This window comes from Geotrypetes seraphini, chromosome 2 (genome assembly GCF_902459505.1).
Source record: "Geotrypetes seraphini chromosome 2, aGeoSer1.1, whole genome shotgun sequence".
Classification (NCBI taxonomy): domain Eukaryota; kingdom Metazoa; phylum Chordata; class Amphibia; order Gymnophiona; family Dermophiidae; genus Geotrypetes; species Geotrypetes seraphini.
Genome location: NC_047085.1, coordinates 248853042 through 248865678, shown reverse-complemented (window position 1 = coordinate 248865678; position 12637 = coordinate 248853042). Strand labels below are relative to the sequence as shown.

Below are 12637 nucleotides of genomic sequence, written 5' to 3'. Positions count from 1 at the left end.
GCCTAGGTGAGCTCCCCATGCGTAGGGGGACGCATCGGTGGTGATGATCATAGAGTGAGGGGGCAGATGAAAGAGTAGACCCCTGGAAAGATTTGAGGAGTTCAACCACCATTGGAGAGATTGCTGAAGAGATGATGTCACAGAGATGGGATGAGAAAGAAGATCTGTAGTCTGTGACCATTGGTTGGCGAGAGTCCATTGAGGTGTCCTGAGGTGGAGTCGCGCCAGAGGAAGGACATGCACCGTCGAGGCCATGTGACCCAGGAAGACCATCATCTGGCGGGCAGGAATGGAGGGATGCATGAGTACCTGACGGCAGAGATGGAGCAGGGTCTGTTTGCGATCTGAGGGGAGAAAAGCCCTCATCAGCGTGGTGTCCAGGACTGCTCCGATGAATTGAAGTCGCTGGGTGGGAAGCAGATGCGACTTGGGGTAGTTGATCTCGAACCCCAGGAGGTGGAGGAGAGAGATGGTGTGATGAGTAGCTTGTAGCACGAGTTGAGATGAAGGTGCTTTCACCAACCAATCGTCCAAGTAGGGGAACACCTGGAGGTTGTGAGACCTGAGGAAGGCCGCCACCACTATCAGGCATTTGGTGAAGACTCTGGGGGAGGAAGCGAGGCCAAATGGTAGTACTTTGTACTGGTAGTGGTGGTGTAGTACCTGGAACCGCAGGTAGCGGCGAGAGTTCTGATGGATGGAGATGTGAGTGTAGGCCTCTTTGAGGTCCAGGGAACATAGCCAGTCGTGTTGAGAAAGAAGAGGGTAAAGTGTGGCAAGGGAGAGCATCCTGAACTTTTCCTTGACCAGACACTTGTTGAGGTCCCTGAGATCGAGAATGGGACGGAGGTCTCCCGTCTTTTTGGGTACAAGGAAGTAGCGGGAGTAGAATCCCTGACCCCTTTGATCTGGAGGTACTTCTTCGATGGCATTGAGAAGGAGGAGGGATTGAACCTCCCTCAGGAGGAGGGGGGTTTGAGAGGAGTGAGAAGCAGACTCTACGGGAAGGTTGTCTGGTGGAAGAGTCTGGAAGTTGAGAGAGTAGCCGTGGCGGATGATGTTGAGGACCCACTGGTCTGACGTGATGACTTCCCAACGGCTTGAGAAAATGGTGAGACGACCCCCTATAGGCTGTGGAAGAGGCAGCGAGGGTGGATGACTGGCTATGCCCTGGAGAGAAGAGTCAAAAGGGCTGAGATTGTTTAGCAGGCTGAGAAGGCTTAGAGGGTTGAGTGGCCTGAGATCGAGCCTGGGCATGGTGCTGCTGTTGACGGGGTCGTCGAGATTGTTGAGGAGGCGGATTGAGTGGCCTGGCTGAGAACCTCCGTTGGTAAGATGATTGAGGCCGATAGGGTCGAGCAGGCGGAGCCTTCTTTTTCGGCTTGATTAGGGTGTCCCACCTGGTCTCATGGGCCGAGAGTTTCTGGGTGGTGGAATCCAGTGACTCTCCAAAGAGTTCATCCCCGAGACAGGGGGCGTTGGCCAAACGATCCTGGTGGTTGATGTCCAGGTCGGAGACTCTGAGCCAGGCTAATCGACGCATGGCTACGGCCATGGCAGAGGCCCGAGAGGTGAGCTCGAAGGAGTCGTATATTGAGCGGACCATATATTTTCGCATCTGGAGAAGACCAGAGATGTGTTGTTGGAATAACGGGACCTTGCGCTCAGGAAGGTACTTCTGGAGGGCAGACAGTTGTTGGACCAAATGTTTCAGATAGAAAGAAAAATGGAAGGAATAGTTGTTTGCCCTGTTGGCAAGCATGGCATTCTGGTAAAGCCTCTTGCCAAACTTGTCCATGGTCTTACCTTCTCTGCCAGGAGGGGTAGAGGCATAGACACTGGAGCCCTGAGTCTTCTTTAAGGTGGATTCCACCAGAAGGGACTCATGGGGCAATTGGGATTTGTCGAATCCAGGAATAGGAATGACACGGTAAAGGTTGTCCAGTTTACGGGGGGCTCCCGGTACCGTGAGGGGATTTTCCAAGTTTTTATAGAACGTTTCCCGTAGGATGTCATGCACGGGAAGCTTGAGGAACTCCTTAGGAGGTTGCTCAAAGTCTAAGGCCTCTAGAAAGGCTTAAGACTTTTTTGAGTCAGATTCTAGAGGAAGTGACAGGGCAGCAGACATTTCTCTCAGAAATTTAGAAAAAGAGGACTGCTCTGGTTTGGAGGTGGCATCGGGTGCCGATGGTTCCTCATCAGATGAGGAGGGATCCTCCTCGGTACCGAGAGGAGTGTCCTCCCATAAGTCAGGGTCCCTGACCTCTGGTGCATGTCGAGACACCGGGGTGGAGGGCGCGGTATGGCGAGTCTTGGACAAAGACTTTCCAGAGCGCACCGAAACGGTACCAGGGGAGGACGACCGGCGTCTATCTCGGTCCCGAGAAGAGTGCCGTACCGCCTGGTGCCGAGGAGGATCCAATGTGGCCTGAGAATGAACCACCGGATCGCCATGAAGTTGTTGGGCCGAAAGGATCGGCATGGAGGTGTTCACCGGTACCGAAGGTGTGGACACCGGGGGCTCGGTACGGGGCTCGGGCCGGTCTGGTACCGGAAGGAGCGGTGCCAGGATAGTGGGCAACAGTTGTTCAAGTTGTTTCTTCAACTGCTCCTGGAGTTGAGCCTTTAAGATGGCCGAGATACGGTCATCGAGGGGTGGCATCGGAACCGCTTTCTTTTTCTTCGGTTCCTTAGATGCCGCTCCACGCCCCGGCGATGAGGAGGCCGATGATGAGGCACTCACCGAGATCGGGGCGGAGCGTTTGCGGGACCGGTGCGATGCCGGTAAGGACGGTGTCGCCACCGTAGCTGGAGGGCGCTCGAGGGAAGAGGAAGGCTTCTTAGCCGGCTTACCTGGCGCCAGCGGCGCCGAAGCGGGGTCGGTCGGTGTCGAGGTCGACGGTGCCGATTTTTGAGGTACCGCCGTTGAAGGTGAGGAGTCCATCGCCGACTCGGTACCGAAGAGAAGAGTTTGTTGGATTCTTCGGTTTTTAAGAGTTCTCTTTTTAAGAGTGGCACAGCGGGTGCAGGAATCCGCCCGATGCTCCGGACCCAGACACTGCAAACACCAATTGTGTGGGTCAGTTAAGGAGATCGGGCGTGCACACCGCTGGCACTTCTTAAAACCGACCTGCGGGGGCATGAAGGGGAAGATAGCCTCCGCAAAATCGAAGCCCGAGGCCTGTATACTGGCAACAGGCCCCGCCGGGGCAAAACGAAAGAAAAAGGGAAAAAGCAAAGTTTTTTTTTTTTTTGCAAATCAAAGAAAAAATAAACCCGAAGGTAAAGAAAGAAAAAACAAGGAAAAAAGCGCGAGCGGGAAGGCAAAAAAGTGGTTTCAACGGCCGTTGAAAAAACACACGCGTCTTCTTCGCTCCGCGGAAACGAAGAAACTGGGGACCACGCACTCCTCCGTCGGGCGGGAAGGCACTCGCGCACGCGCGGTGCGGCCAACTAGAAACTTCTAGTTAAAAAGGTCCGTACCGAGGGCTCCGTCGGTGACGTCACCCATGTGTTAAGAATATGCTGCCTGCTTGTCCTGGGATAATATCATGCCTGCTTGTCCTGGGATAATCCATGTTCCCTCCTCTCACCCCCATCATGGGCTAACATCCATGTTCTCTCCTTCCCTCCCCCCCAATTGTGGTCCAGCATCCCTTTTCCCAATCCCTCCCCTTCCCCCACGTGGGTCTTGCCTCTCTCCAACCGATCTGTCCCTCCCTCCTGTGAGATCAGACATACCTGAAGGCCTCCCAGATCCGTAGTAGCAGTGACAGCCAGCCTACAGAGGCAGCACTTGAACGGGCTGCTTATGGCAGGCCCTGCCAAGGCCTTCCCTCTGCCACTTCATAAATCTACAGGAAGTGATGCAGCATTGAGAAGGCCCTGATGGGGCTGGCCGCAAGCAGCCTGTTCACAGCGCTGCCTCTGCCAGCCGGCTGCTGCCACTGCTGCTTCCGTGGGAGGTCTGCAGGTATATCCGATCTCACCAGAGAGGGGGGGGTTCAGAGACAGGGGTAGAGGTAGAACAGAAGGTTTGCGCAGAATTCTGCACAGCATGATCAAAATTGTGCATGGATGGGGAATTCTGTGCAAATTCTATGCTGCACAGTTACGCAGAATTCCACCAGGAGTAATTTATACATTTTGGGGGATGTGACATTTAGCTCCCCCAAATCTCTGCCTCAGGCTCCGGAAGGATCTCTAGGCTGAAAAACCTACCAAGTACTAAATTGTCTAGAGACATGAAAACTACCTCGACCAGACCTCCTAGGGGTCTTTGGTCTGCTATCTGGTAGAAACTTGGGCTTGCAATTCTGCACACTAGCCATCAGATTGTCCAGCCCTTTACCAAAGAGCAATTGACATTTGAAAGGCAATTTGTTCAGAGTTGCTTTAGAGGCAGAATCTCCCACCCATTGTCTAATCCACAGCATTCTACGGGTGGAGATATACAGAGACCTTGCTGAATACTCTGAAAAGATCATACAGTGCATCTGCCACATAATCCACTCCTTCCATCAAGAATTGAGTGTCTCATTTTTCCCTGCTGAGGTCAGATGTAATTTTGAGTGGCACACCCATGTGATGTAGGACATGCCACTGTTATTGCCTTTAAACCCTATGCCACAGCTTCAAATTGTTTCCTATAGACAAAATTTGGCCTACGATCTAGTGGCTCCTTTAACATGACTCCTCTTTAGTGGGGAGGGGAGTATGCTTGGTACTTGCTCCAACAGTGAATCCGCCTTAGGCAAAACGAAGAGCTCCTGGAATTCGGTGTCCATGGGATACAGCTTTGTCATGGCCTTTCTACCCGGAGGGGAACCTCTGGAGCATCCCAATAATGTCCAGGTGTGAGGGAAAGCACCTTGTCTGAGCTTTTGTGCTGCACATAAGTGAGCACCAAGCCATAGAAGACTGGGTCTATTCTATCTAATTTTGAGAGAGACTCAGTGATTACCTCTAATAACGCTGAAGGCTTAAAGCCTGCGCTCTAGGGCCTCTCCCATATCTAGGGCCACTAACTGGTCTGCCCAGGTATCTCCAAGCGTGAGGCCGAATCGCTAGCTAATGGAGGATCCCGACCAGGAGAATAATGGCATAGATACGGAATTCTCTTCCTCCCAGACTGGACCCCCATCACTGGAGCACGGCTTACTGTGGGGCACAGGTGCTCTTGGTGGTAGAAAACCCCGGTGCTACAACTTTTAAGAACCCAGAGGGGTTAACCCAGATGCTGTAATTCAACTACACTTTGAACAGCATGCTGATACATTCCAGAGCAAAACCTTGACCAGGACACTCCTGTGTCTCCTAAGTTTTCCCACTAATGGCGTGGCTTTTCTTTGCCGGGGCTGCACAGTCGGCATTTCCAAACTCTGACCAGGATATATGACCTGGGACTAGGACTGACTGATAACCCAAACCACCAGAGGGGCTGGGGGAAGCTAAGCCTGTGGCTCCCACCCCCTCCCCCTTTCACATGCTATGAAACATGAATGGTCCCTGGCCAGCCATCCACCGCAAATCTGGCATGAATCCAGGGTATCCTGCCCTGTGCAGACCATCTAACCTGATTTGAGTAAAATAGAGGTGTTTACAGGCAGATAGAGGCTTTTATTTAAAAATTGGGAAATCCAATGATTGTCACTGCAGCAATTTGGGCTCTAAAAATGGCCCCTGGAAGCTACACTGGGATAAAAATCTAGTGATTTTAGAGGTGGGTGACCCTGGCTCTTACTCCATAATCTAAAAAAAACCCCACCCTTGAGGATGCCCCAGCCTTACCCTGATTTTGTTTTGTGGGCTGTCAGTCTTGTTGTACTCACTGTGCCATGCTTATGCTGGATGCTGTCTAGCCTGACACTGCAGCCATCTGACGAGAATAACTTCTGCCTTACACAAGCCTGGAAACTAGATTGCTTGCTTTTTTGGACTCTCTCTCAGTCCCTCTGGTGGGACCAACCTCAGCCCCCCAACATGCACACTGGGGGGAGGAAACGCAGTCAGACCTGATCCTGGAGAACCACCACGAAGCTGTTTAGCCTGCACTCAAGTCCACTGAAGACAGAACCTGGGGCAAGCCTATAAGGGGACTGGTTGCCGAGCTCCCAAATTAGTGCAGGCTGGCCAAGTGAATGCCTTGCCACGCAGGCGGCCCAATGACTACAGCCTTTTGACCTGAAAGTCTGTGCTCTATCTCAACCAGAGATGAACCAAGACTGGGAGCCTCTGCAGCACTGAAAAGCCTCCTCGATGGGGGGAAAAAAATAATAAAGAAAGAAACATGAGCAGAATAGACAACCTCCTACCACCTTACATGTAAAGCGAATAACTGACGAGTACAGGACAGCCCAGGGAGAAGGGAGGCGAAGTGGAAAAATGGAAATGAGGATCTCTACCCCCCTCCCCCTAAGTGTGAAGGTACATAAGCTCACTGGTTCAAGACTGATGTTCCTATTGAACTAGAAATAATTGTATATATAACTGCAAAGAGGTATTCTCTTGTCCTGGAGGAGGAAATGAGTTGCTGAAGTAAGGCTACATGAATACTTAAACTAAAGTAGGAATGCATACACAAGTAAAAAGGATGCAAACATTTTTTTTTAAAAATTGCACAATATGAAGAGAATTTTTATCTTTGGTTCAAGTAATGATTCCGATGCTGCATCATATCCCCCTGGGACTTGGGGAGCAGATGCTAGCAAGTTATTGACTGTCATCATATAGCTTAAGACATGAACCATTTGTAAAGAACATAGCTCACATTTGACAACATGAAGAAAGTACTGAACAGCATGCTGGTACAAGAGGAGAGCTTCTTCATAATTTCCTGCTTTATCCTCTTGAGATGCCTTGCTAGCCAGGTCTATTGCTTTCTGCAGGAGAAACAAAAACCATACATCAAATGAGAAAGCATGCAATCAAGATGAAAGACAACAGTAAAGCGAAGTTACTCACTTGTAGCAGGTTTCTCGGGGGACAAGCTAGACAGTTTATTCCCTATTCCTACATTTGGGCAACATTATCCAACAGAGCCCTGGCACAGAAGCTACCCAGTGTTCAAGAAAAATCTCGAAGCCTTTGGCAGTGCCACATTGCACAATGTGCATGCATAGGACCAGCAGTATAGTAAAAAAGCTAACAGAATACAACCCCTAAGGGAGGAGGGAAAGGATGTGAGAAGACAGAACACCTGATACATGTGAATAACTTCATTTTCTTCAAGGACAAGCATGACACTATTGTCATGGGAATCCCTAGCTATCAGATTCACTGAAAACAATCAAGGGGCAATTGGCCTTGCTGTTGCAAGTCCCTATCAGAAAAAAAACAACCTAAAAACTTACATGCAGACCCGCTGTGAGTGCGCAGCCTGGAATAGAACAAAAATAGGCCTAGGAGGGTAGAGTTGGGTTCTAGACTCTAAACAAATTCTCCAGATCTCTCTGACTGAACCAACTATCACATCAGGAATACTACTCTAGGAAATAGTGAAATGTGAATGTGTAGACAGACGACTGTTGCAGCCTTGCATATTTCCTCAATAGAGACTGATCTCAATTAGGCTACCAAAGCAGCTATTTGAGGGGGTGCTGAAAGGTTCTCAGCCCAACCAGCTTCCTAAATTCTGAGTGTTATTTTGCCATTATAGCTGAAAAGAGTTATTTTATTTTGCAAAAGTGCCAATTTGCAGAATCGTAATGCTATGTTTTAACTTTGTTTTAGATCACTGATTAAACCATGTCAACAAAAAGTATGGAATTTTCAAGTGTGGAACTCCAAGCCATCTTGAAGTTCCCATTTCTGCAGAAGAAAACTCCACAAGGAAATCCATGAATGTATGATGCAAACATTGAGTGACAATGCACACCTTCACTGTGGAACATGATGGGCATAACTTTCAGCATGAAGATTTCAAGACTGAAGATGCAGCAAGGTCTGGGAGGCCTCAAACAGTGGCAACTCCTGAAATTATTGACCATGTCAATGACCTGATTTTGGTAGATTGCTTTTAGCCAATTGCTGAGACATTACAGAATCCAGGGAATGTGTTGGGTGTATAATCTATGAGCAACTGGGTATGCAGAAGCTGTCAGTCAAGTGGGTGCCCAAATGTTTGAATGCTGACAAGAAATGTCGAATGGACACTTTCAAATTGATTTTGCAGCATTTTCAGCAAGCTGGTGCTAATGTTTTGGAATGACTAGTTACTGTTGATGAAACATAGTTACACCATGATCCTGAGACAAAAACAACAGTCCATGCAATGGCAGCACCCAGGTTCTCCAAGGCCAATGGAATTCAAGACCCAAAAGCTAGCAGGAAAAGTCACGGTCACAGTGTTTTCGGACCAGGAAGATGTTGTAATGACTGACTATCTTCCAAGGGGCCAAACAGTTAATACTACTGTAACTTTCTATGCCAATTAAAGGAGGCATTGAAAGAAAAAAGGAGGGAAGCTGTGGAAATGAGTTCTTTTTGCAAGACAATGCACATGCTTGCAAGGCTCATAAAATGATGGATGTTTTGATGTAGTTGGGGTTTCAGTACACAGACCTAGAAACATGACAAATAAAGGCCAAATGGCCCATTCAGTCTGCCCATCCACAGTAACTATTCTCTCTTCCTCTCTCTAAGAAATCCCACATTTTCTTGAATTTAAACACAATTGTCTCCACCAACTCTTCCAGGAGACTGTTCCACGCATCTACAACCCTGTCTGTAAAAAGGTATTTCCTTAGATTATTCCTGAGCCTATCAACTCTTAACTTTATCCTATCATCTCTCATTTCAGAGCTTCCTTTCAAATGAAAGGCTCAACTCATGCACATTTATGTAGGTATTTAAACGTCTCCATCATTATTTCCCCTCTCCTGCCTTCCCTGCAATGAATACTTATTGAGATCTTTAAGTCTGTCCCCATACACTTTATGACAAACACCACAAAACTATTTTAATAGCCTTCCTCTGGACAGACTCCATCATTTTTATATCTTTTTGAAGGTGTGGTCTCCAGAATTGTACACAATATTCTAAATGAGGTCTCATCAGTGTCTTATCTGTGTTAAGACTCTGGTGAGACCTCATTTAGAATATTGGGCATACCTCTCCCTATTCACCATAGCATCCTTCTAACTTTCGCCGTCACTTTATCAACCTGTTTGGCCACTTGATCATCACATACAATCATACCCAATTCCTGCTCTTCTGTCGTGCACTTTAGTTCTTCACCCTCTAAGCCAGTGTCCTGCAAACCTTTTGGCGGTGCAGCACACTAAACCCAATGCCCCTGCCAGAAGGCATCCAGAAGTGTACAGACGTTAATGCGATGATGTCCGTGCATGTGCAGAGGCCCTCCAGCCGTGACCCTGAACCTGTCACTTCGCCGGTGGGGGACCCTGGAGGGAAGGTGCAGGAAGAGGAAGAGAGATGCCGACACCAGCTGACCGCCTACAGGTCATGCCTCTTGCCACAAGAGGCACATCCTGTAAGTAGTCAGCTGGTGCTGGCATCTCTCCTCCTTGCCGATGTCTCAGGGCACACAGTTTGCAATACACTACCCTAAAAACTGTACCACTCTTTCGAGTTTTTGCAGCCGAAATGCATGACCTTGCATTTCTTAGCATTAAATTTTAGATGTCATATTTCAGATCATTCTTCAAGCTTCGCTAGGTCTTTCTTCATTTTATTCACACTATCCGGGGTGTCTACTCTATTGCAGATTTTGGTATCATCTGCAAAGAGGCAAATCTTACCCGACAGCCTTTCAGCAATATCGTTTATAAAAAGAATAGGTCTAAGAACTGAACCTTGAGGCACATCACTGGTAACATCCCTTTCCTCAATGTGATCTCCACTGACCACTACCCTCTGTCATCTTCCACTCAACCAGTTATTGACCCAGCCCATCACTTTGGAACCCATCCCAATGGCACGCAGTTTATGTATTAGACATTATGTGGAACACTGTCAAAGGCTTTGCTAAAATCTAAATACACTACATCTAGCACACTTCCTGTATCCAATTCTCTGGTCACCCAGTTAAAGAAACTTATCAGATTTGTCTGACAAGACCTACCTCTAGTAAATGCATGTTGCCTCCAGTCTCTGTTTTCAACATATTTCCATTAATTTGCTTACCACAGAAGTCAGACTTACCAGCCTGTAATTTCCCTACTTCTTCCTTCCAGTTTTGTGGAGAGGGACCATGTCCGCTCTTCCCCAGTCCTCTGGCACCATTCTCAACTCTAGAACTTCTCTAAGTTCCTTCAGCACCCTCAGATATACACCATCCAGCCCCATCGCTTTGTCTATCTTTAATTTAGCTAGCTCCTCATGAACACAACCCTCTGAAAATTGATCAGGGTCTACCACTCCTCCATCCCTATTCGTGTTTGTCTTCTGCAGTCCCACTCACAGCGCTTCAGCCGTGAACACAGAACAGAAATATTTGTTAAGCAATTCAGCCTACTCAACAGATCTTGCTCCATCTGACTATTTTCTGTTTCCAAACTTTAAAAAAAGAGTTTGAAAGGATGACAATTTTCAAGTGATTCGGAAGTGATTGCAGCAGAGAAGTATTTCAGTGACGAGACATCAGATTATTTTTTGAATGGGTTACAGAAACTTCAAACATGATGTGCCAACTGTGTTGAAAGTAGGGGTGAATATGTGGAATAAAAAAGTTTCACGGCTCCAAATCATTCCCTTTCAATTAGAATGGGGTGAGGTTTTGGGAAAAATTTTTAGTAAAAGGTCTGACTGGTCAAGGTGGAAAACCAACACCACCTTTGGAAGGAACTCAAGATACATGCGGAGAACCACTCTATTATGATGGAACTTTGTGTAAGGATGAATCAGTCACTAGGGTCTGAAGCTTTCTGACTCTGCATGCTCAAATGACTGCCACCAGAAATAAAATCTTCAGGTCAACAAGTGATTCAAAATGAGCTTTTATCAGCTGGGTGAGAATGACTTTGAGGTACCATGATACTGTGGGAGATATGATAGAGGTTTAGTCAAAACCAAACCTCTCATGAATCAGATACCTAGAGTCTGTACAGATATGGGCTTTTTTTTCTACATTACATTAATACAATTCTTATAACAGCCTATAATGAGTAATGTGTAATTTATAAAGGTAATTTCCAAAACTTATCAGCTGGAAACTAGAAGGACTCAAAGACAGATTTGTAGATTTTTTTTTAACTTGGATATTGGAGTTCTAAGTATCTTTAGGTCAGTGTTTCTCAACTTCTTCAAGCCATGTACACCTAAGCCTAACAATAACAACCAAGTACCCATGACCAAGCTCTACCCCAGGCCCGCCTCCCTAATAATAGTACTAATTGTAATGCAATTTCTTCTATCCATTTTTCATATACACACAATATAATCTTATTAATACATAATGGTAACCACAAAATTAAAAAAGCACACTATGTAGAGAAAATATCATTTATATTCGGGGGGGGGGGTTCAAATAGGTCAAGGCAGAAAACTTTAAAATATGCAATCAGTAACAACTATAGAAAAATAGACAAATATAGAGTAAAATATAGACAGCAGATACAAATTCACAAAACTGACATTTTGATCACTAAATTGAAAATAAAATTATTTTTCCTACCTTTGTTGTCTGGTGATTAATGAGTCTCTGGTTGTGTTTCCTTCTGACTGTGCATCCAATATTTCTTTCTTTCTTTCTGCCTCCTGCACGCTTCCTCACCTCCAGACCCCATTCCCTTCCTCAACCCAACATCTCTCTGTCTGTCCCTCCATGAGGTCAACTTTTCTTCCTCTCTCCTCCACCCCTATTGGCAATGTATCTCCCTCTATCTCTCTCACTGTCCATCTGTCTTGAGAGATCCAGGAATCTCTCCCACCCCCTGTACTGCCACATCCAAAATATCTCCCTCTCTCATCCCCCAGATCATGTGCAACATTTATTCACTGCCCACCAGCCCCATGCCCATTTCTCCTTCTTTCACCCCTCTCCAGCATAATGCCACATTTCTCCCTCCATCACTATGTCCAACAATCCACCCCTTGCATCCCCTTCAATTTTCCCTCTCCATCACCATATCCAACATTTCCCCCTCTCATCCTTCTAGTCCCCATGCATCTTGCATCTCTACCTCATTCCTCTCTCTATATATGCCCAATTTTCCTTTCTTCCTTTACCCATGTGCACCATCTCTCACTCACATACTCATGCCCATCAATTCTCCCTTTCTATTCCCTCCTTTCTGTGTCCAATGTTCATGCTGATTCCCTCCTTCTGTGTCAAGTTCGTGCCGCCTCCCCGCTTTCCAGCTTTGTCTCAAAATTAAGTTGCACACCAGGAATCCCTGCCTGCTCCACCTGCACTCCCCCAAAGCTGATCTGCCACAGAAGCCGCAGGCACTGCCGGGGATCCCTGCCTGCCATGCCCACCTGCCTGCATCCCCTTTCCCCGAAGCCGACCCATCCACAGAAGCCGTAGGCGACACCAGGGATCCTGCCTGCCAGCCTCCTGTTGAAGCCACTGCCAGGAATCCCTTCCTCCCTGCTGGCCCAATGCACCCCCCATACCTGAAACTACCCCTGTTACTTCATTCATCCTCCCCCAGCAGCAACTCTGTGCAGGGTT

The 12637-nt window shown here is 47.5% G+C and overlaps 1 protein-coding gene across 1 annotated transcript in view; it reads right to left on the bottom strand.

Annotated features, from left to right (window-relative positions):
• VPS4B (vacuolar protein sorting 4 homolog B) overlaps window positions 1-12637 on the bottom strand; it is a 132423-nt gene that overhangs the window by 106481 nt on the left and 13305 nt on the right. The window contains exon 2 of the mRNA XM_033935302.1: window positions 6770-6881. Within this exon, the coding sequence (XP_033791193.1) occupies window positions 6770-6881 (112 nt within the window). The remainder of the gene's footprint in view (window positions 1-6769; window positions 6882-12637) is intronic.